The 25,329-nt window shown below is 46.6% G+C and overlaps 1 protein-coding gene across 1 annotated transcript in view; it reads right to left on the minus strand.

The window, feature by feature from the left end:
* Window positions 1-11,912: 11,912 nt before the first annotated feature.
* The window catches only part of LOC144893223 (xanthine dehydrogenase/oxidase-like), a 268,917-nt gene continuing 255,500 nt past the window's right edge, over window positions 11,913-25,329 (minus strand). Inside the window, exons 31-37 of the mRNA XM_078782951.1 lie at window positions 22,768-22,842; window positions 22,483-22,535; window positions 22,219-22,333; window positions 19,774-19,839; window positions 18,882-19,070; window positions 14,969-15,136; window positions 11,913-12,792 (exon numbers count right to left, since the gene is read on the minus strand). Coding sequence (XP_078639077.1) covers window positions 12,742-12,792; window positions 14,969-15,136; window positions 18,882-19,070; window positions 19,774-19,839; window positions 22,219-22,333; window positions 22,483-22,535; window positions 22,768-22,842 — 717 coding nt within the window. The 3' untranslated portion in view covers window positions 11,913-12,741. The remainder of the gene's footprint in view (window positions 12,793-14,968; window positions 15,137-18,881; window positions 19,071-19,773; window positions 19,840-22,218; window positions 22,334-22,482; window positions 22,536-22,767; window positions 22,843-25,329) is intronic.

Raw genomic sequence — 25,329 nt, forward strand, 5'->3', positions numbered from 1 at the left:
TGACGTCGACCAGGAGCCCATTAGCGCACAGGAAGTCTGCGCCAAGCAGTGCCATGGGCACGTCGGCGGTGACGAACGTCCATCGGAAAACCTGCCCTCCGAACCGCAGAGAGAGGCAGCGTTTTCCGTACGTACGGATGGGCGTCCCGTTCGCGGCAAGCAGCGCGGGGCCCCCACCCGCGGCGTGCTTGTCTGACGTGCCGGCGGGAACGACACTCACCTGCGCTCCCGTGTCGCACAGGTAACGGCGCCCGGAGAAGGTTTCCGTTATGAACAGCAGGCTGCTTGAACGGCCGGCGCTCATCGCCACTATTGAGCGCCGGCCCAGGCGTTTCCCGACCTGTTGAAGGAGCATGGCGGATGACACTGCCGAGCTTCGTGGCCGAACTTGGCGTGGAACCAGCACCAGGTGGTGGAGCTGGAGGAGCGCGGCTGGCTCCGCCAGGCCGGTGGAGTTGGCGGGTTTCCCCGCGGTGGCGGTTTTCGCCGCGGCGGTGGGCGGGGCGTGGCGGCGGTCACGAGGTGCGTATCAGCATGCTGCGTATGCTGTATAAGCTGATGCTGTGGATCAGCAGCAGCATCAGCAGCATCAGCCACGAGGGCCGTGACGGCCACGCCGACTCTCGCCCGCGTGTCCGAAGCGGCGAAGTACTTGTCCGCCTCGGCTGCCAATGCTCGGGGTTCCGTTAGCCCGGTCCCGGCCAATGCGAGGCGAACCTGCGCTGGAAGATGGCGACGGAAAAGTGCCCGGAATAGAGAACCAGGGGCTTCGTCGCCCAACAGTGACAGCATATGGTCCATTCGGACCGACGGGCGCGTGTCACCGAGCTCGGGGAGATCGAGGAGGCGGTCGGCCCGTGCGTCGTCCGTGAGGCCGAACGTGGCTAGGAGTAGCCGCTTGAGTGCCTCGTACTTGTGGCCGTCCGGTGGGTGGCGAAGGACGGACACAACTCGAGCGGCCGTGCCGGGCCCGAGGGAGGCGACGACGTGGCAATAGCGCGTGTCATCGCCGGTGAGGCGCCGAAGCTGAAATTGGGCTTCGGCCTGGACGAACCAGACTTCGGCCTGAGCCTCCCAAAATTCGGGAAGTTTGATGAAGTTGGCCATGGCAATGGCGTCGCGTGTGGAAGGATCGCTCCGGCAGATCCAACGTCAAGGGGGTCACCAGTAAAGCGCGGCGTTACGCGCGCTGCTTGCGAGCAAGGAGGAAGTGGACAAGCGGTAACTTATAAGCGTCTTTATTTCAGGAGCTCACTGTAACACTGGCGCGCTCCGGGCTGCGCGCCCGGTGTATATCATGAGGCCACGCCTACCCCTCGGGCGTGGCCACCGCCCACTTGGTGCGCGGAATGATGTCACCACGCCAGTGGGCTTTTGTGTCCGCCACAATACCATATAAATGGCGGCCATTTTAAAAACATTGTTGTCACAGGACAAATATATGATAACCCTATAGTTAGCGGTCTTTAATTATGTGCCAAATGTCAAGCTTGTATGACCACAACAACAGTTTATCTTACTATAATTCACCAAATGTCCGTCTGTCTGTCTGTCCATTCGAAGGTACTGCAAAAACGGCTGAACCAATCGCAACGATATTTTGGGTGCGTAATCCTAGGACCCCCTGGAGTAAAATAGGCTATATTGTTTTTCCAATTTTTCCAAGTTTTCCAATTTTCCCAAACACGATGGAATAATATTTACCGATATGAACAGTGATGTGACTTTTGTTGAAATTCTACGTACCAAGAGAGAGTAGATCGACTCCTGACGAACTCTTCTGATATAAACGTGTGGCTCAGAAGTAACACGGCAGCGTGTGCAAAGCGACTGAGAAACAGGTGTAGCGGCCGCTTCCGTGTTACGGATTCGGCGCGCACTCGTCACACATAAACGTGCGACTGAGAAAGACGTGTAGCGGCTGCTTCCGTTTTGCAGAATTCAATCTCTTTTCAAAATGGATGCCATGTACTGTTTAGATTTTGATGACTTGGGTGTGATATGATTCAACGGATGTTTACATAAATCGTTTAAAATAAAAAAAAGCCTTCAATTTCTGATATTTTGTCTTTTCATTTGGGCTTCCCAATTGAAGCCCCGCCCATAGGGTGGGTACCGTTGCTAGTAGACAGTAATGTACCAAATATATGTAAAATAACAAGCAATGGAGGCCATTTTGAAAAATGGCCGCCATTGTTGTCACAGGACAAATCTGCGATGGCCCTATAGCCAAATATCTTCCTTAGGGCATACTCTAACTGTGTGCCAACTCTCGTGCTTGTATCGTCAAAGGCACAATTCTCCCAAATATTTCACCCATCTGCCGTACTAACTGAGAGATATGATGTTTTGTAGCAAGAAAAAACGTTATATTAAAGCAAGTTTACAAATGTGGCTCGATTTTCTTTATCTTCTGGCACGACGGTGCAGCATCATGAGCGTGCCAAAGTCTGAAGCCTCGGCCTCATGTCAGGTGTGCTTCTATCTTCTTTATTTATGAGACATCCTACGGATGTAAATGAACACTCCGTTTACTCTGCGCACTTTGCACATCACGTGCAGTGAATTTCACCTCCATGCGCATTGTATTTTTGTTATTTTAAAAACACGTTTGTACACCGCCCTTGAGGCTTGGTTTGCAAGCCACCGTCTACAATTCCAATAGAAGCAATGTAATAATTACTCTTCTTTTGGGTCTTTTTGGGCCCTCTGGGTCATTTGGGCATTTTGGGTACTCGGGTGTTTTGGGTCTTCTGGGCCTCCGGGTGTTCAGGGTCCTTGATGTATTTTGGGTTTTCGGGGTCGTTTAGGTCTTCAGGGTTACTTCTGGGTAATACAAATTAAAATCAACGATCTTAATCGATGCTCAGATCAATCGGCTGAAAAATGATGATTTTTCAGATGAAAATTGATGATTTTGGAGGTTTGACCTTGAGTTGACCTTTGACCTCAAAAATAGTTGGTTTCCCATTTCAGAGATGCACTATGCCATTGCTGTTTAATTCACAAGTTAATCGGATGAAAATTGCCGATTTTTCACATGACAATTAATTGACAAATGACAAATGACACATGACACATGAATCACATGACAAATTAATCATTTTAGAAGTTTGACCTTTGACCTTAAAAAATAGTTGTTTCCCCAATTAATTGACTCAATATGCAAATGCTGTTCAACTTTCAAGTCAATCGGAAGTGGAAATGACGATTTTACACATTTGACCTCAAGATGCCCTTTGACCTCAAAATCAATAGGCTCCTCAGTTGAGACTTCCCAAAGTTTTTCTTATTATTCTTCTTCCACCATATTTGGCACCTCCGAAAACTTCATAATTAATGTTCTCAGCAACCGCTGGTCGGATTGACAGGAAATTTTCACCAAATGATCGTCTCGGCTCCTATAATTTTTAATGCTAATTATGACGTCATAGGTCACGTGGTATGGGCGCCATCTTGTAAAACACATTCAACTTTGCCCCTCTATCTCCAAAACGGCTCAATGGAGAAATTTGAGGAATGGCTCATTCTAAAGAACTCTTCAATGGGAACAAAAGACATGTGTATCGAGTATATAAAAAATGCTAACGTTAAGAGGTTAGAATTCGTCAAACAAATTTTTTTCTCTGCCGAAAACGAGATTTTTTTCCAGATGCTTAGTTAAAAAAAACTCAGTATGCAAAAAAATTTCGAAGTCATATGTCACATGGTTCGGCCGCCATCTTGTTTTACGTGAAAACCACGAAAACCCATTTTTCTCCGCAACGCCTGAACGGATCGAGCCCAATCTTAGCATGCATATTCGGATACCCATGACAAACCGAGCACGACATCATCCGACACATGGTTTCAGAGTTATGACGTTTTTAAGCACAAACTAGAAATGGTATCACCTCCATAATTTGTGAAGATATCGAGTGGAAACTTTACACAAATGTTCCTCATGTGGGGATGTTTCAATGTTACTTGAGACGTTTTGATAAGTCACATGGTTTGGCCGCAAAAAAAAATGGAAGGTAAATTTTAAAAAGCTTCCAACTCTTGAACCACTGTATTGATCGAGCTGAATCTTTAATGCCATGTCGCTCTCATTAAGCGGAACAAGTGTGCAAAATTTCAAAATGATTGGATGTACGGTCTCGAAGCTATGTCTTTATTGTTGAAAGAAGAAGAAACGCACCATTTTGTCCTTCCAGGCCATGATCACGATCACACGACCTCTCGCGGTTATTTTAACCTCAAATAAAATTATAATTGAAGATTTGTCAACAGCTGAGGTATATTAACAAACGAATAAAACAGATTTGGTCAAATTCTGACTTTTTTTAACTCGATCGCATTTGACAAAGAGTTGGGAAATAAAGAAGAAGAAGCCTCGTTTGGCTTCTCAGATAAAATAAATAATTGTGTCTGCAATTTCAGGTTTATCTGCTTTTAAAAATCGCTTTTTCTGCAGGCATTGGACGGATTGACATGAAACTTTCACCACAGGTGCGCCACAGGATGTGTTTGCATGTGTGTGTGTGTGTGTGTGTGTGTGTGTGTGTGTGTGTGTGTGTGTGTGTGTGTGTGTATGTGTGGATGTGTGGATGTGTGGATGTACATGTGTGTGGATGTCTGTGTGTGTGTGGATGTCTATGTGTGTGTGGATGTCTATGTGTGTGTGGATGTCTGTGTGTGTGTGGGGGTATGGGGGGTGGGGGGGGGGGGAGGTGGTAGGGGGAATGTGTGTGTGTGTGGGGATGTGTGTGCATGTGTGTGTGTGGGGATGTGTGTGCATGTGTGTGTGTGTGTGTGTGTGTGTGTGTGTGCAGGTGTGTGTGAGGGGATGTGTGTGGAGATGTCTTGGGGGGGTGGGGGGGGGGGCGGGGAGGGGATGTGCGTTTGTGTGGATATGTGTGTGCGTATGGGGGAGGGGTGTGGGGGTGTTTGTGTGTGTGTGTGGATATATATGTGTGTGTGTGTGTGTGTGTGTGTGTGTGTGTGTGTGTTGGGGGTGGGGTGTGTTTGTGTGTGTGTGTGTAAGGGGGGATGTGTGTGTGTGTGGGGAGGTGAGGGATGTGTGTGTGTGGAGGGGGGGGGGGTGTGTGTGTGTGTGTGGAGGGGTGTGCGTGTGGGGGGGAGGGGTGTGTGTGTGTATGTGGGTGGGGGTAGGGAGGATGTGTGTGTGTGTGTGTGTGTGTGTGTGTGTGTGTGTGTGTGTGTGTATGTGTGTGTGTGTGTGTGTGTGTGTGTGTGTGTGTGTGTCGGGGTTGTATCCAAGGGGGTTGTGTCAAAGCATGTCCAATGAAAGTGGGGTTGTATCAAAAGTGGGGTTGTATCAAAAGTGGGGTTGTATCAAAAGTGGGTGCGAGTAAACCGGTCATCACTGCCAGCAGTTTTAAAGTGGCAGTTCTAGTTAATATTATATTTAATAATAATAATTAATAATTAATAAGAATTATAATTTAATATAATATTAATATTTAATCATAATATAATAAATATAATATAAAGAGTCAATACCTCAAGAAGTACCAAGACATCAATTACTCAATTCGTATAAAAATAAAGGAAACCTCAATTTATCGACAATCATCGAGGTATCTCTTTATTAGCTGTTGCAGGTATTTTTAGCGAGAATTTTGTGAAACCATCTTGTGCAGTATATGGAGGAGAATGGTCTCCGTCCAGAGAATGGTCTCTCTCCATCCAGAGAATTGTCTCCGTCCAGAGAATGCTCTCCGTCCAGAGAATGGTCTCCGTCCAGAGAATGGTCTCCGTCCAGAGAATGGTCTCCGTCCAGAGAATGGTCTCCGTCCAGAGAATGGTCTCCGTCCAGGGAATGGTCTCCGTCCAGAAAATGGTCTCCGTCCAGAGAATGGTCTCCACCCAGAGAATGGTCTCCATCCAGAGAATGGTCTCCATCCAGAGAATGGTCTCCACCCAGAGAATGGTCTCCATCCAGAGAATGGTCTCCACCCAGAGAATGGTCTCCATCCAGAGAATGGTCTCCACCCAGAGAATGGTCTCCACCCAGAGAATGGTCTCCGTCCAGAGAATGGTCTCCGTCCAGAGAATGGTCTCCGCCCAGAGAATGGTCTCCGCCCAGAGAATGGTCTCCGTCCAGAGAATGGTCTCCGCCCAGAGAATGGTCTCCATCCAGAGAATGGTCTCCATCCAGAGAATGGTCTCCGTCCAGAGAGCCAATGTGGCTTCAGCAAGTATCGCGGTACAAATGACATGGTGTTTGCTCCTGACGGCTCCATGAAAATGAATGTCTAAATTTGTCTGTCCAGAGAAGTTTATCAACATGGTCAGGTAATTACACGATGGTGTGCTTGCTTATGTTCAAAAAATGGGAAAGATTCGAATATCATTTCAATCACAACAGGTGTAAAGCAAGGTGTGTTTTGGCTCGCATCCTTTTTATTATGAATTCTACTGCTATGCTCTTTGATGTCCATCACAATCACAATGGTATTTCTATGAATGATCTTACTGCTGGTGGATTCTTTTAACTGGCCGAGATTCCAGAACAAAACAAACGATACAAAGACAATCGTTTATTGTTTGCAGATGAGTGTGGACCAAATGATATTTCACATCAGAATTCACAGCAAAGCAAAGTTTTTCCTCAAAATCTGAAAAGTTTGGAGTCGTAATCAACTGGACTCAGGAGAAGCAGAAATACCATCTGGCCAAACACAAAACTCAACTTTCAAACTCGTCTCCCTCCTCGAAAACATGGTGGCACATTCTCAGGTTTGCTCTAATGTATGCTCCCCCTCCATCCCTCCCTCACTTCAAATGGGACCACAGCTCACTGACTCCCCCTCCATCCCTCCCTCACTTCAAATGGGACCACAGCTCACTGACTCCCCCTCCATCCCTTTCCTCACTTCAAATGGCACCACGGCTCACTGACTCCCCCTCCATCCCTCCCTCACTTCAAATGGCACCACAGCTCACTGTCTCCCCCTCTATCCCTTTCCTCACTTCAAATGGTACCACAGCTCACTGACTCCCCCTCCATCACTTCAAATAGTACCACAGCTCACTGATGCTCCCTCTCCATCCCTACCTCACTTCAAATGGTACCACAGCTCACTGACTCCCCCTCCATCCCTTTCCTCACTTCAAATGGTACCACAGCTCACTGACTCCCCCTCCATCCCTTTCCTCACTTCAAATGGTACCACAGCTCACTGACTCCCCCTCCATCCCTTTCCTCACTTCAAATGGTACCACAGCTCAATGACTCTTCCTCCATCCCTACCTCACTTCAAATGGTACCACAGCTCACTGACTCCCCCTCCATCCCTCACTTCAAATGGTACCACAGCTCACTGACTCCCCCTCCATCACTTCAAATGGGACCACAGTTCACTGAATCCCCCTCCATCCCTTTCCTCACTTCAAATGGTACCATGGCTCACCGACTCCCCCTCCATCCCTCCCTCACTTCAAATGGTACCACAGTTCACTGACTCCCCCTCCATCCCTTTCCTCACTTCAAATGGTACCACAGTTCACTGACTCCCCCTCCATCACTTCAAATAGTACCACAGCTCACTGACGCTCCCTCTCCATCCCTTTCCTCACTTCAAATGGTACCACAGCTCACTAACTCCCCCTCTATCCCTTTCCTCACTTCAAATGATACCACAGCTCACTGACTCCCCCTCCATCCCTTTCCTCACTTCAAATGGTACCACAGCTCACTGACTCACCCTCCATCCCTTTCCTCACTTCAAATGATACCACAGCTCACTGACTCCCCCTCCATCCCTTTCCTCACTTCAAATGGTACCACAGCTCACTAACTCCCCCCTCTATCCCTTTCCTCACTTCAAATGATACCACAGCTCACTGACTCCCCCTCCATCCCTTTCCTCACTTCAAATGGTACCACAGCTCACTCTCCATCCCTTTCCTCACTTCAAATGATACCACAGCTCACTGACTCCCCCTCCATCCCTTTCCTCACTTCAAATTATACCACAGCTCACTGACTCCCCCTCCATCCCTTTCCTCACTTCAAATGGTACCACAGCTCACTGACGCTCCCTCTCCATCCCTTTCCTGACTTAAAATGGTACCACAGCTCACTAACTCCCCCTCTATCCCTTTCCTCACTTCAAATGATACCACAGCTCACTGACTCCCCCTCCATCCCTTTCCTCACTTCAAATGGTACCACAGCTCACTGACTCACCCTCCATCCCTTTCATCACTTCAAATGATACCACAGCTCACTGACTCCCCCTCCATCCCTTTCCTCACTTCAAATGGTACCACAGCTCACTGACTCCCCCTCCATCCCTTTCCTCACTTCAAATGGTACCACAGCTCAATGACTCTGCAAGCTCCCCCTCCATCCCTCGCTCACTTCAAATGGTACCACAGCTCACTGACGCTCCCTCTCCATCCCTTTCCTCACTTCAAATGGTACCACAGCTCACTAACTCCCCCTCTATCCCTTTCCTCACTTCAAATGATACCAGAGCTTACTAACTCCCCCTCCATTCCTTTCCTCACTTAAAATGGTACCACAGCTCACTGACTCACCCTCCACCCCTTTCCTCACTTCAAATGATACCACAGCTCACTGACTCCCCCTCCATCCCTTTCCTCACTTCAAATGGTACCACAGCTCACTAACTCCCCCTCTATCCCTTTCCTCACTTCAAATGATACCACAGCTCACTGACTCCCCCTCCATCCCTTTCCTCACTTCAAATGGTACCACAGCTCACTGACTCCCCCTCCATCCCTTTCCTCACTTCAAATGATACCACAGCTCACTGACTCCCCCTCCATCCCTTTCCTCACTTCAAATGGTACCATAGCTCACTGACTCACCCTCCATCCCTTTCCTCACTTCAAATGATACCACAGCTCACTGACTCCCCCTCCATCCCTTTCCTCACTTCAAATGATACCACAGCTCACTGACTCCCCCTCCATCCCTTTCCTCACTTCAAATGGTACCACAGCTCACTGACGCTCCCTCTCCTCACTTCAAATGGTACCACAGCTCACTAACTCCCCTCTATCCCTTTCCTCACTTCAAATGATACCACAGCTCACTGACTCCCCCTCCATCCCTTTCCTCACTTCAAATGATACCACAGCTCACTGACTCCCCCTCCATCCCTTTCCTCACTTCAAATGATACCACAGCTCACTGACTCCCCCTCCATCCCTTTCCTCACTTCAAATGGTACCACAGCTCACTAACTCCCCCTCTATCCCTTTCCTCACTTCAAATGATACCACAGCTCACTGACTCCCCCTCCATCCCTTTCCTCACTTCAAATGGTACCACAGCTCACTGACTCCCCCTCCATCCCTTTCCTCACTTCAAATGATACCACAGCTCACTGACTCCCCCTCCATCCCTTTCCTCACTTCAAATGGTACCACAGCTCACTGACGCTCCCTCTCCATCCATTTCCTCACTTCAAATGGTACCACAGCTCACTAACTCCCCCTCTATCCCTTTCCTCACTTCAAATGATACCACAGCTCACTGACTCCCCCTCCATCCCATTCCTCACTTCAAATGGTACCACAGCTCACTGATTCACCCTCCACCCTTTCCTCACTTCAAATGATACCACAGCTCACTGACTCCCCCCCCACCCCTTTCCTCACTTCAAATGGTACCACAGCTCACTAACTCCCCCTTTATCCCTTTCCTCACTTCAAATGGTACCACAGCTCACTGACTCTGCAAGCTCCCCCTCTATCCCTTTCCTCACTTCAAATGGTACCACAGCTCAATGACTCTGCAAGCTCCCCCTCCATCCCTTTCCTCACTTCAAATGGTACCACAGCTCACTGACTCACCCTCCATCCCTTTCCTCACTTCAAATGATACCACAGCTCACTGACTCCCCCTCCATCCCTTTCCTCACTTCAAATGGTACCACAGCTCACTGACTCACCCTCCATCCCTTTCCTCACTTCAAATGGTACCACAGCTCACTGACTCCCCCTCCAGCCCTTTCCTCACTTCAAATGGTACCACAGCTCACTGACTCCCCCTCCATCCCTTTCCTCACTTCAAATGGTACCAGAGCTCACTGACTCCCCCTCCATCCCTTTCCTCACTTCAAATGGTACCACAGCTCACTGACTCACCCTCCATCCCTTTCCTCACTTCAAATGGTACCACAGCTCACTGACTCTCTCTGCTCGTGAGAAGGCCGAATACCTCAATTCTGTTTTGCTTTCAAAGACTGTGTGCCAAACCCCAAGGTATCAGTACCCAACCTACTCAGTCGCACCCAACTGCTCCTGGACTCTGTTTCTCTTTCACCTGAGAATATGGAGAAGTTTATTTTCTGGGAACCCTCGACTCTAATTCTGAAACAGCCCAGACGACATCAGAGAATGTGTCCTCAATATCTGCTCTGCTGCGGTTGCACTTCCGCCTTCTGGTCGGTTCGCCCTGTCATTCCTGGAGGTCATCTTACATCTCCTTGGAAGTCATCAAACATCACAGGGGTAAGCTGGGAGGGTGTGCTGTGTGGGTGGGGTTGAGGGGCGTCACGAGTGGCAAGGTGGGATGGGGTGGTGCGAGGGGGAACCTGTGAGGGGATGGGGGCGAGGAGGAAGATGTGAGATGGCTGGGTGAGGGGAGGGGATTGGAGAAGGATAGGAGAGGAGGATGGTAGCGTGTAGGGTGAGAGGCAGCAGAAATGAGGCACATGAGGTTGAGGGACACTGAGAAAGGGAGGGTTTGGGAGGGCGTGCAGGAAAGGACTAGGTAGGCAGAACATATTGGCATATGAGGGCATATTGGCATATGACATGAGGCATATTGGCATATTACATGAGGCATATGAGGGCATATTGGCATGAGGCATATGATATGAGGTATGTGAGGGCATATTGGCACATGAGGGCATATTGGCATATGACATGAGGCATGTGAGGGAATATTGGCATATGATGAGGCATATGACATGAGGCATATGAGGGCATATGACATGAGGCATATGAGGGCATATTGGCATACGAGGGCATATTGGCATATGACCTGAGGCATATGAGGGCATATTGGCACATGAGGGCATATTGGCACATGAGGGCATATTGGCATACGAGGGCATATTGGCATATGACCTGAGGCATATGAGGGCATATTGGCACATGAGGGCATATTGGCATATGAGGGCATATTGGCATGAGGCATATGGCATATGATATGAGGTATGTGAGGGCATATTGGCACATGAGGGCATATTGGCACATGAGGGCATATTGGCATATGACATGAGGCATATGAGGGCATATTGGCATATGATATGAGGAATATGAGATGAGGCATAGGGCATATGACATGAGGCATATGAGGGCATATTGGCATACGAGGGCATATTGGCATATGACATGAGGCATATGAGGACATATGACATGAGGCATATGAGGGCATATTGGCATACGAGGGCATATTGGCATATGACATGAGGCATATGAGGGCATATGACATGAGGCATATGAGGGCATATTGGCATACGAGGGCATATTGGCATATGACCTGAGGCATATGAGGACATATTGGCATATGACATGAGGCATATGAAGGCATATGACATGAGGCATACGAGGGAATATGACGCAAAGGGTGTTGGTGTTGAATGTCGAGTATATGCATGCTCTGCAAACCGGACTTCTCATGATCCCCAAATTAGATCCACAGAGACAGACATCACCGGAGCAGTGGAACGAGAGTTGTTGAAGGCAGGGAGGAAAGTTGTGGGGATGGTCGATGGACCGAGCGTTTAACATGTTAAAATATTATAAAAAGCTTTCATAGTAAGAAGCAAATTAATTCAATTTGGAGAATGAGGAGGATTCTTTAATTGGGAGGTATTTTGAGAGGAAGAGAAAAAGAATGAATAAATGAAGGAAATAACAGGCAGAATGAGCTCATTTTATTTGAAGTGAAAAAAAAAGTTTTTTTTGAAGCGAGGAGGGGGAGATGAGATACGTAAGTTTGAAGAACGTGATAGGAGAACACTTCAGATAAAGAAAGTGGAATGAAGCAAACGGAGCAGAGACAGAATTGGCACATCCACTAGCGAAGGCCTTGACGAGTATGTCAGTCATTTAAACACAGAATGATGAAACTCCAACAACAATGCAGGGACAAAACGATCACAGAGAGACAGGATAGATCTGGTCAAGAAAAACTAGCTTTGATGAACTGATAGGAAGCCAACGTCCAAGGAGCTCACACCTGGAAGGCCGGACAGAGACCCCGGAAGTCACCTTCCATGCATAGTAATTTTTATTTCATTTGTTTAATTTCTAGTTTTTCCATTCCTCTTCTTGCCAAGCTTGAGCTTGTATCCAGTTTGTTCACTGCCCAAACATCCTCCTCCATTTCCTGTTGTTGTAATCCTTCCCCATGCCCATTCTGCCTCCAAGTGTCCCTCTGTTGTGTCCGTCTACCTTACTGTTGATGTGTTTCCCCCTTGTCGACTATTTCTTGGTTTGTTATGTTCTGGCCAGTTCTGTATTCCAGCTCTTCCATGAGCCTTGACTTTGTATACCAAAGAAAACAATTGCTTTAAGAACTATTCCATTAGAGGCAAAATCACAACAACATTTACTGCATAATTATTGGTGGAACAGTGATTGCAGCAAAAGTTAATCGATCCACAGTTAAAATCTATTGTTCAATGAAGATTGTTGGGGTCCTCATTCGGTCGTGAACATGATGAGGCGACCCTGAGACGGTGGCATTCAAACCCGCACAGACCACGGAGTGAAGCTTTCAGGATTTGGTTCCAGAATCTGGAAAAAAACCCCCAAAAACAGAAAAGGGACTCAAAACAAGGTTAATTGTCATATTTTATGTCTTTTCTCAAGTTTGCTGAAGACATCTTTCAAAATTGTTGAAATAAAGCAATCTCCCTTTTACTCACAATTCCTTTTGATATCTCTGCTCACCAAGTCCTTCCTCAATTTGTTAGTGAAAGCCTCTAACTAAGTTATTCATCACTACGAGTTCCTCCTCAATGAGAGTTCCTCTTCAAATTCCTCCTCAATGAGTGTTCACCATGAAGTCCCTCCTTCAAGTGGAGGCCGCCACCAATCGCCTTATGGGCTTCAGAATGACTGGTCTCATGATTTGACCCACAGAACGAGAGGCTATAATAGGTGCCAATTTCCCAAAAACTCTGAGGCATATACCCCATAATATGGCGGTGTTATCTCTTTGGCACACGCGGGGGAGGGATACCGAGGTCCTTACCTGCACGGACGGACATGACGGGGGGTTTTCCGAACCCACGAACAAATAACGTACAAGACAGGCACGACAAAAAAATGCAATAAATAATGAATTTAATGAAAATAATGCTCGCAATAAAAATGACTGCACGGTAAACTAAAATTCCTAAATGAGGGACCCTCCATATGGACTCATATACAGACACAGGGAGAAAGAAAATAAAAGATAATGGTGTGGTGAGGTGGCTGATACTCAGCCTGTTCCAACGAGGACAAGCGCGGATGGTCCCCAAGTCTCCGCGAGGGAGTGCACAAGATGGCACGAATCGCCACATGGCACCATCCGATGGTTCCACGCTCCAGAAAGCTCCCCTCGCGATACAGACTCCATCCCGAACCGCTCTTGTCCAGCCTTTTCTTTCACAAGTGCACTCGAGTGCACACGAGCCAGGAAAATGCAACCGCCAGAGGGAGAGCAATATGCGACCGTCCGCCAAGCAGCCAGCACCAGAGAGAGAGAAAATTGCAGGACGTTCGCTTTTTCTTCTTCCGTTCTCGAAGGTTCCCTCTGACGTCACACTTGCTCCAATCACCATGCACAATTCAATCACCCCATCGCTCCTCAACCAATACTCATTCGCGGCGTGACCTCATGGCCATTCTTGATGCCCATCGAGAACGTTCGGCTGGGCAGATCACCCCATCGCTACACACCACCCCCTCGCTACACAATCGGGGTACACACAGGGAGTCGTAATGTCTGGGTACTGTCGGCGATTATGGTGGTTGTAATTATGTGCCGATTGCATGACTGGCCGAGTGAGTGTTATACGAACAAAGGGAAAAATCACAGGGGCAATTACACACTGGGGATTATTCTTAATCCCTACCTAATTAGCATAGCCCCACCCCTTGTATGGAGACACACAAATGCTTCCACGGACATTCGGCCTACCGGGTTCCCTACTTAGTTACATGAAATTGGGCTTCTTCTTCTTTGCATCATTGGAGTATTCTAAACCTACACAATTTTATCTGGACTAAGGTATTTCGTTACCTACCCCCACACACGTAACAATATTCAACTCATGCTTTCACATTGAATAACTAGAACAGCACTCGGTAGAGAGCATACCTCCTCCAGGCTGAACAGTTTGTTTTGTATCCCAATGATAGGCCGGATCTGGATTCGGACCTGAATCAAAATCCAATCGGCTTGTTCTCGTCACCTAACCAACATCTAGTTTGGTCATGATCTCGTCCATAACTTTTAAAAATATCATGTTATATATTGCTTTTCGCCCGATCCCTCAATAGTGAAGAATCACTTAAAGATTCAATAATTCTTGCATCCGAATCCATATTCAGATCTTCACCAAAATCGAATCGATTAGTCCTTGTCACACACACAACCTCTCCACCAGGTTTCGTCCAAATCCGTCCACAACTTTTTGAGATATTGTGCTATGTATCGGTTTTGGCTCTATCTCCAGATGGTGAAGAATCACTTTAAAAAATTCTAGTAGTCGGATCCGAATCCGAATCTTCACCAAAATCTAATCATTTCGTCCTAATCGCATACACTACACCTCTGCCAAATTTTGGCTGAATCCGTCAACAAATTTTTGAGATATCCTGTTCACAGACAGACAGACAAACAGACAGACAGAGGTGAAAACATAACCTCCATCCACCTTTGGTGGTGGAGGTAATAAAAAGTATTTAATTTTTTGTTTACTTTGTCTGTGATGTTGTCCTGACAAGCTAACCGAACTCGTTCCACTGTTGCTGGGCTGTCCAGCCGGAATTGACGAGACTTCCCAGCATCCTCCCTAGCAGATAAAATTGCTGCTTTGACTGCGAAGAAGACAGAGGCAGCCAGGAAAAGTGGTGGCTCTCCAACACCCTGGGAGGAAAAAAAAACAAACAAACAAAAACTTTCAGTCAAAATTTAGTTAAAATATCAATCAAGTGAGTCATTCATTGTTCAAGCAATGAACAGACCAATTTTTCACGTTATGGTGACATAAAGTTATAGATGGAGTTGGAGAAGGAAGATGAGAATGCAAAAAGAACTGTGAGGAAAATATTTTTGTTGGCTACCATTGGGGATAATAAGTTAAAAACTAGAACTGCGAGCAGTGATGATAGGCTTCCAGGCAATATGGCTACCAAACCACGTGACTGATGATGTCATTGCTTTCCACATTGTCCACACGAGTACATAATCATATGTTTCAAGTTTCGCATCAATCGGTTCAGAAGTTTCAGAGAAATATGTAAAAAAATATTTTCCTTCAATCCAAAATGGCTGCCATACCAAGTGACTGATGACGTTTTATTGGAATCATTTTCAATAAATTTTCCTCATGGGTAATCGTTCATATCTTTAAAGTTTGGTATGGATCGGTTAAGTGGTTTTGAAGAGGGTTTTTAAAGTTATTTAAAAATTCCAAGATGGCCACCATAGCATATGACTAATGATGTCATAGTTTGCCAAAATAATTATTCATGGGTAGTCGATCATACATATGAAGTTTCAGATTGATCAGTCTGAGTTGATGGTTATAGATTTTCAAATATTTTTTCCTTAAATCCAAGATGGTCACCATATGTGACTGATGTCATAGTTCAGAACCATTTTTCCTCATGGGGAGTTGATCATATATATGAAGTTTTGCATTGATCCATTTCACAGTTTTGGAGAAAGATGTTGAAAGGTTTTTCTTAAATCCAAGCCACCATACCACACAACTGATGATGTCATAGTTTGCAAAAAAAATTTCCCCCATTCGTAGTCGATTATACATCTGAAGTATTGGATTGATCTGTTGAGCAGTTCTAGAGAAAAGATTATTTATTTTTTAGCTTAAATTCAAGATGGCGGCCAAACCACGTGACTGATGACATCATCATTTTCCATACTATTTCTACATCGTTGCCTTTTAGCCTGGAATTAAAATGCATAAAATCTGACTTTCCACCTTTATTTACACATCGTAACCCACAACTTCCAAGTGAAAAACAAATTCTACAAATTTCAGAAAATTAATTAGAAAATAAAACAAGATTATCTTGGTTGCATAAGTGTCCACCCCCCTGTATAATAGCAATTATAAACAAGAAAGAGCAATCAGAGATTGCAGACCATCACCAGGACGTGTTGTTGGTGGTTTTTAAGGCTTTTGTGTTAAAACAAATATGGCGGCCGAACCACGTGAGCGATGACGTCATCATTATTTTTTTTCTCCACCAATTCATCCATAGATTATGCTCAAGAAATTTCATCTAATCGGATGAAGTTTTGTACTTGTCGATTTATACCGTCATAATAGAGGCACCTATGACATCATCATTAACATATGCTATTCCCCATGGAGAGTTCTTTACAATGAGCCATGACTCATTTTTTTCTATGAAGCGCTTTCGGAGATAAAGAGATGCAAAAGTTTTTGGTTTTTCCAAGATGGCGTCCGTATCATGTGACCTATGACGTCATAATTATCATTAAAAAATTCTACAGGAGCTGTACCTATGGTCCAAATTTCCTGTCAATCAGACCAGCGGTTGCAGAGAAAATCATATTTATTCTGTGCGGACAAACAGACAGACAGACAAACAAATAGACAGACAAACAAACGGACTCAAATGCAATACCCTCTCCTCTGGTGAGGATAATTAGCTCAGGTGTAACCAATCACCTTCAAAATCACACACCAAGTTCATTGGCCTCCAGCGGTGTTAATGTGTAGTGATTCTGATTATTTCAGAATAAAATCACCTGATCCTGCAGGTTTCCTCTGCTGGGTCGTGCATTTCACAGCAAAGACTCAACCATGAGCTCCAAGGAGCTTTCAAAAGACCCCAGGGATAAAGTTGTGGAAAATACATAGATCAGCGGATGTGTATAAAAATATTTCAAAGTCCTTGGATATCCCATGGAGCACAGTGAAGACAATCATTAAGAAGTGGAAGACGTATGGTACCACAAAGACCCTGCCAAGACCAGGCCATCCCTCCAAACTGGATGACCAAGCAAGGAGGAGATTGATCGGAGAGGCCTGCAAGAGGCCAATGGCAACTTTGAAAGAGCTACAGGCCTTTATGGCAAAGAGTGGTCTCTGTGGGCATGTCACAACAATATCCCAAGCACTGAACAAGTCTGGCCTGTACGGTAGGGTGGCAAGAAGGAAGCCATTACTCAAAAAGCCCACCTTGAGTCCCTTTTGAGGTATGCGAAAAATCACTCCGGAGATTCTGAAGCCATGTGGCAAAAAGTTTAGTGGTCTGACGAAACCAAGATGGAATTTTTGGCCTAAATGCAAAATGTTATGTTTGACAAAAACCCAACACAGCACATCACCCAAAGAACACCATCCCTACTGTGAAGCATGGTGGTGGCAGCATCATGTTATGGGGATGTTTATCATCAGCAGGGGCTGGGGCACTTGTCTGGATAGAAGGGAAAATGGATGGAGCAAAATACAGCAAAATCCGAGAAGAAAACCTGCTGCCCTCTACAAGAAAGCTGAAATTGGGACGGAGGTTCACCTTTCAGCAAGACAACGACCTGAAGTACACAGCCAAAGCTACACTGGAGTGGCTAAGGTACAAAAAGATAAATGTCATTGATTGGCTTAGGCAGAGCCCCGACCTAAATCCAATTGAAAATCTGTGACACAACTTGAAGATTGCTGTCCATCGACGTTCCCCACACAACCTGACTGAGCTTGAACAGTTTTGTACAGAAGATTGGGCAAATATTACCCAATCAAGGTGTGCAGAGTTGGTAGAGACCTATCCCAACAGACTCACAGCTGTAATTGCTGTCAAAGTGCTTCCACCAGGTATTAACTCAAGGGGGGTGGACACTTATTCAACCAAGATATTCTAGTTTTGTAGTTTTAATTAATTTTCTGAAATTTGTAGAATTTGTTTTTCACTTGGAAGTTGTGGGTTACGATGTGTAAATAAAGGTTTAAAAGCCTTGATTTAATAAAATCTAATTCCAGGGTATAAGGCAACAAAAGGTGATAATTTTGAAAGGGGGTGTAGACTTTCTAGAGGCACTGTATATCTCTATATTATAAAAGAAAGTTTTTGTTTGTTTGTCTGCACGCGCTAATCTCCTGAACGGTGAAAGATAGGAGGAAACCTCTAATACAAAAAATGTCGGGACGGGCCCCGGGAAGGTTTTAGGCTAGGTGGCGAGGCCGGTTGAGGCCGCTACTGCCAGGCTGGGCCCATTTCGCAATTAAAAGCTGAGCTGAGTTATAGTAGTCAATTGTCTATGGCCGCGAGTAAAAGCTGAATTATAGTAGTAAATTCATTCAAAAAGAACCAAAAATGTCGGGACGGGCCCCGGGAAGGTTATAGGCTAGGTGGCGAGACTGGTCGAGGCCGCATCGGCCGGGCTGGGCCCATTTCGCAATTAAAAGCTGAGCTGAATTATAGTAGTCAATCTTCAACAGCGGCGAGTAAAAGCTGAATTATAGTAGTAAATTCATTCAAAAATAACCCGGGCAACGCCGGGTGCTTTCAGCTAGTACAGTTTAAATACGTGAGAGGAAAGCAACCCAGAGACCTCTTATATATATTAAAATGATCTGATATTTTAAAGATAGGAATCTCCAAAATCCAATTTTTTGAACCTTGGAAGAGAAAATAGCCTTGGGATTCTCTGATTTGCTGAGAAGAGACACGTGTAGTTCCCTGGGGATGTCTCCAGCAGCAGGAATCTTGTATATCCCTGGCCCTTTGCTGCGCAGTTCACCAAGATGAGAATACTGCAGCTCCTCAAGCAGGAAGAGTCCAAAACCTTGGGCAAAGGCACCTTCAACCTGGAAACAAACCCGATAAGAGCAATAAGTCTTCCCCTATCCTATAGGGGAGGCTTAAATAATACCACACGCGGTGGTGTAATGGTTTGAGTAGGTCTGCTCTGAGTATTTGAGCAAACTCCGGACGAGTCATACCGAAGCCTATTAAAATTGTACGTGTCGCTTCCTTGCTTGAATTTCACAATTTAAAACGATAAGAGCACCACGACCAATTCCAATATGTTGACATCTGTAGGGAGGAGAAAATTCCTCCTTCAGAAATGATGCGCTAATTGTGGTGAGAAAGGCGGCGCCATTGTTGTGGGTTCGGTGGTACCCAGAGTGCCCCAGAAAGTGACGTCACTTCCCCCAAGCTTAGTGCCTGTGTTTGTCTTATCTAACAGTCCCGTGTTGTGTCTCATGTATTCGTCTGCATGTCTCTGTATGTGAGATGTATGCGTGGCAGCTCCACCATGAGCATTGTATCCGTTAAAAAAAAGCATGGTGAGGGAAATAATGTTGGCAAGACATTGACATGAAAGCAATGATAAAATATATGAAATAATGATTAATTTATGCAGTCGAACAGCAAACTGAAGTTTCATTCAACTATAAACAAGCACCCAAGCAATATATATATTGGGTACATTTATACAATTGCGAATTGTAGTTATAAAATAGGTTTGGAGATAAAGATCTCTCTGAGGATTTCAAGATCTCTCACCTGCCCAATGTCCAGAGCTGGATTGATACTGCAGCCAACATCCATCACGATGTGTGTACCAAGTGCCTGTTGGGTACAAAAACTGAATCATTGCATCACAGGAATAAAACCAATTGATAAGTAGGTTAACCTCGCATAAACAAGGTGCAGAAGTTTCTGTCAAACCTCGACTCTGATTCTACAACTGGACCTGACGGCATCAGCCCACGGGTCCTAAAATCCTGCTCTGTCGCTGTTTCACTCCCTCTCTCTGTTCTCTTCACCCTCTCTTTTGCTCAAGGTCATCTGCCATAATCTTGGAAATCAGCAAACATTACCCCTTTACACAAAAAGGTGCAAAAACAGATCCTTGCAACGACAGACCAATCAGCCTGCTCCCAATTATCAGCAAAGTCATGGAATCCATCATCGCTTCGGATATCAAATCCTTCCTCTTCTCCAATGGCTTGATCTCCGATCATCAATTTGGTTTCAGACCTGGTCACTCTACTCTGGACATGCTGCTTCTGCTTTCTCAACAATGGATGGAGGTCCTCAATGTCAAACAGGAAATCAGAGCTGTCTCCCTTGACATATCACGTGCCTTCGATATGGTTTGGCACCCCGGTCTGCTCACCAAACTCTCCTCCAATGGTATCCATGGAAATCTCCACGCTTGGCTTGCGGATTTCCTCTCTGGGCGCAGTCAACGTGTGGCCCTGAATGGATTTCTCTCATCTCCCCCTTCCTGTTGCGGCTGGAGTTCCCCAAGGTAGTGTTCTGGGCCCTGTGCTTTTTCTGGTCTTAATCAATGATCTGTCCGACTCTCTAGAAAATTCTCTCAATCTCTTTGCTGATGACCCCACTCTCTGCTGCTCTATTCCTCATCCCTCAGATTGGCAGTCTGCAGCCTCCTCACTCTCTGCAGACCTGGACAAAATCACAGACTGGTCAAACAAGTGGAACATGTCTTTCAATCCTGACAAATCTCACACTCTCACTTTGTCTCTCCAAAAAGACCGACTGGACAACCCTCCCATCCACTTTCTGAATAATCCTCTCCAAGAAGTTCTGTCACTCAAGCTTTTGGGTCTCACTATCTGCCATGATCTTTCCTGGGAAAACCACATTTCCAAGCTGGCCTCCAAAGCCAGTCGCCGACTGGGCATCCTCCGTCGTGCGAAATCCTTCCTTGGCACACATGAGCTCCTCACCACATACAAGGCTTTCATCCGCAGCTCAATGGAATACTGTTCCCCCCTCTGGGCTGATGCTCCTGCCTCACACCTAGCTCGTCTTCACGCTGTTGAAACCAAAGCTTTCAGAATTATTGGAATCTCCCGCGATGAAGCTAACTCCGAGGGCCTTTCATTCACTCACCGCAGGCAGGTTGGTGGTCTTTCTGTCTTCGCCCGACTCCTCTCCGGCCTTGCTCCCCCAGCTCTCTCTGGGCTCTGCCCCCCAAATATTCCTGCAGGTCGCACAAGATCTGCCTGCAACCCTCTTATGGTTAAACTGCCAAAATCTCGGCTCTCTGCTCACCTTCACTCCTTCATTCCTCTTTTCTCTCACCTCTGGAACAAATTCCCTCACTCACTTCAATCCCACTCCACCCTCCAGGTCTTTAGAACAGCTGTTCACCACCATGTTTTATCTTCCAGGATGCAAAACCTTGATTTTTTCTATCCCCGTTAATGCACCCTAGATCCACAATTTTCAAATACCGTTTTCTTTCCTGAAAATCCCTGTAGTGTCCATGTTGTTTATCCCATGTTCCCCACCCCAGCCCTCTCTCTTCCACAGATCTCCCGATGTCCCTGTTCTGTACTGTTGTTGTGCTTCCCTCTCTCTCCCCCCTCTTGTCTGCCGCCCCCTTTATTATATGTTTCATGTGTGTTTCTGTTTCTGTTTTATGTGTTTTATGTGTTAGCTATTACACGAGCCTCGACTTTGAATACAACATGAATAAATAAATAAATAAATCAAACATATAGATACCGTGTTATATTTTACTAACTTGCTGTTTGGGCCAGAACAACTTCACTTCTTTAACCATCATGATTGTTCCCACATTATTATGCTGTCGGCCAGGAAAAATTTTGTTCCAAGTCTTTCAAGAACCACAAGGCCAGCCCTGCCGTTTGACTGAAGGTGCTTTGGCTGGGAATTTGGGACGCTCATAATGCTGGTGATAGTCCGAGTACTCTTCATGAAAGACATCGTGGGATCCATAACGTCCACAAACCGCAGGTAGCAGACTGGACCCCACCTTGACATTCTTCTGAGGGAAGGGACACCTTGTGATGCAACACTGCCAATCTATCATCGAGTTGGGAATTTTAACATCAATCCGGAAATTTATCGTGGAATTTGGAATAAAACCAGATGAGACAGCACTAAGGTGAGTGCGCTACCTATGCACGATCCTATCAGACCCGATTCAGGAGAAGAACCCGACTGCGTTACCTTGATGGAACCGGTAAGACAGTCTATTTCAACTTCCGAGCATGCAGCCCCACAAGAAAAATAATGGCAGGTTTTGCCAAAACACTCCTTCATTCTTTGCATAAGCTCAGGATCGCTGCGAAGAAAGAGGAATGGCAGCCTCAAATGTGGTCATGCAATATACAGTTAAAGGTCAAATGTACGGTCAAAATCAAGCAAATGCAGAAAGGTGTGACGATACAGGTAAAGAGAGGAAGAAGAGCGGAACCAGACGGACAGACTGACCTGTAGAATCCAGTTGCAGACAAACTTACACAGCTTAGGTAAGCTGCATTTACCTGCACACGGGAAAGGATGTTAACGGCAGTTTGGGCAAATTATGAAGATATCCAGAAAAAATAACATTTTGTAAATATTCTTATTAATCACTACAAAGATCAACAGTAGGACGTGCGGAGTCATTTTGTTTAGTCTGGAAGAACGTCTTTCGCAAAAACTGGAAAATGCCACTTTGATGGGAATAATCTTTCTAAATATTGCACGAATGTAATTCCACTTCCTATTTCTTACCCAATCTTCCCATTTCCCAGTCGGATTTGCATTCTTGAACGGCTCCAGATTCTTCATGAGTTTATTGCAAGCATTCTGGGAAAAAAATAATCCACATCACGTTATCTGGAATATTACTCAAACTGCCATTCAAAAAAAGTTACTGTAATTAATATATAATAGCAACAATACTCGGATATACAAGTGTTTAGCAGGAAGGAGGAGAAGCAGCAGGAAGCAGGAAGGAGGAGAAGCCGCAGGAAGCAGGAAGGAGGCGAAGCAGCAGGAAGCAGGAAGGAGGGGAAGCAGCAGGAAGGAGGCGAAGCCGCAGGAAGCAGGAAGGAGGCAAAGCAGCAGGAAGCAGGAAGGAGGCGAAGCAGCAGGAAGCAGGAAGGAGGCGAAGCAGCAGGAAGCAGGAAGGAGGCAAAGCAGCAGGAAGCAGGAAGGAGGCGAAGCCGCAGGAAGCAGGAAGGAGGCAAAGCAGCAGGAAGCAGGAAGGAGGAGAAGCAGCAGGAAGCAGGAAGGAGGCAAAGCAGCAGGAAGCAGGAAGGAGGCGAAGCAGCAGGAAGCAGGAAGGAGGCAAAGCAGCAGGAAGCAGGAAGGAGGCAAAGCAGCAGGAAGCAGGAAGGAGGAGAAGCAGCAGGAAGCAGGAAGGAGGAGAAGCAGCAGGAAGCAGGAAGGAGGCGAAGCAGCAGGAAGCAGGAAGGAGGCGAAGCAGCAGGAAGCAGGAAGGAGGCAAAGCAGCAGGAAGCAGGAAGGAGGAGAAGCAGCAGGAAGCAGGAAGGAGGCGAAGCAGCAGGAAGCAGGAAGGAGGCGAAGCAGCAGGAAGCAGGAAGGCAGAAAGGAGTAGGAAGCAGGAAGCAGGCGAAGCAGCAGGAAGCAGGCGAAGCAGCAGGAAGCAGGAAGGAGGTGAAGCAGCAGGAAGCAGGAAGGAGGCAAAGCAGCAGGAAGCAGGAAGGAGGAGAAGCCGCAGGAAGCAGGAAGGAGGCGAAGCAGCAGGAAGCAGGAAGGAGGCGAAGCAGCAGGAAGCAGGAAGGCAGAAAGGAGTAGGAAGCAGGAAGCAGGCGAAGCAGCAGGAAGCAGGCGAAGCAGCAGGAAGCAGGAAGGAGGTGAAGCAGCAGGAAGCAGGAAGGAGGCAAAGCAGCAGGAAGCAGGAAGGAGGAGAAGCCGCAGGAAGCAGGAAGGAGGCGAAGCAGCAGGAAGCAGGAAGGAGGCGAAGCAGCAGGAAGCAGGAAGGAGGCGAAGCAGCCGGAAGCAGGAAGGAGGCGAAGCAGCAGGAAGCAGGAAGGAGGCGAAGCAGCAGGAAGCAGGAAGGAGGAGAAGCAGCAGGAAGCAGGAAGGAGGAGAAGCAGCAGGAAGCAGGAGAATGAGTAGGAAGCAGGAAGGAGGAGAAGCAGCAGGAAGCAGGAAGGAGGAGAAGCAGCAGGAAGCAGGAAGGAGGAGAAGCAGCAGGAAGCAGGAAGGAGGCGAAGCAGCAGGAAGCAGGAAGGCAGAAAGGAGTAGGAAGCAGGAAGCAGGAAGGAGGAGAAGGAGTAGGAAGCAGGAAGGAGGAGAAGCAGCAGGAAGCAGGAAGGAGGAGAAGCAGCAGGAAGCAGGAAGGAGGAGAAGCAGCAGGAAGCAGGAAGGAGGAGAAGCAGCAGGAAACAGGGAGGAGGAGAAGCAGCAGGAAGCAGGAAGGAGGAGAAACCACAGGAATCAGGAAGGAGGAGAAGCCACAGGAATCAGGAAGGAGGAGAAGCAGCAGGAAGCAGGAAGAAGGAGAAGCAGCAGGAAGCAGGAAGGAGGAGAAGCCACAGGAAGCAGGAATTAGGCGAAGCAGCAGGAAGCAGGAAGGGGGCCATTAGGCACATTAACCCTGCGCAATCGTGCCAACATGTTCATATCTCCACACCTCATCCTCACTACTTCCATATACCTATCCCACTCAATCTTAAAACTATCTACTGACTCACCTGTCACTACACCTGCAGGGAGATCATGCCATGCATTTATCACTCTCTTAGTTTGAGTCTCTGGACATGGACACCACAGACCTCTACTTCACCACCGTCACGACCTTTCTTCTTAACTCTTCTTTCTTCCTAACCTGTGCTCCGTTGTCCTGTCAGTGTCCATTCTGCACTTCATTTGTCTCTACCTTTCGTCATCTCAACATCTCGATCAGATCCCCTCGGCATTTCCTCCTTTCTAATGTAGAAGGTCCTTCCGGTCTCTCTCAGCCGCTCCTCAGGGTTTTCTCGACCAGGCCTATCACCAATTCCTGGCATTCTGTTGCTTTACCCATTGAAACATTAAAATGCCTGTTGCTCATATTGAATCACGTTTTCAGTGTCTCCCCAACTATCACTTATTCAATGACCTTTCTCAGTTGATGCAATCATAGCACCTTGATAGCCCTGAAATGTCTGCTCGTATTGCTGCAGGTGTTTGAGAGAAATTGAGAGAGGTATTGCTGGTCAAAAATAAAATATTTAATAATTGGGTCAAAATGTGAAAGGGCAAAGTCAAAGTAACTATAAATAGTCCATATTAGCCTGGGGAGGTACGATGGGCAAAGAACATGGAGTGGAGGCCCTCTACCTG

This window comes from Myxine glutinosa, chromosome 8 (genome assembly GCF_964187855.1).
Source record: "Myxine glutinosa chromosome 8, kmMyxGlut1.1, whole genome shotgun sequence".
Lineage (NCBI taxonomy): Eukaryota > Metazoa > Chordata > Myxini > Myxiniformes > Myxinidae > Myxine > Myxine glutinosa.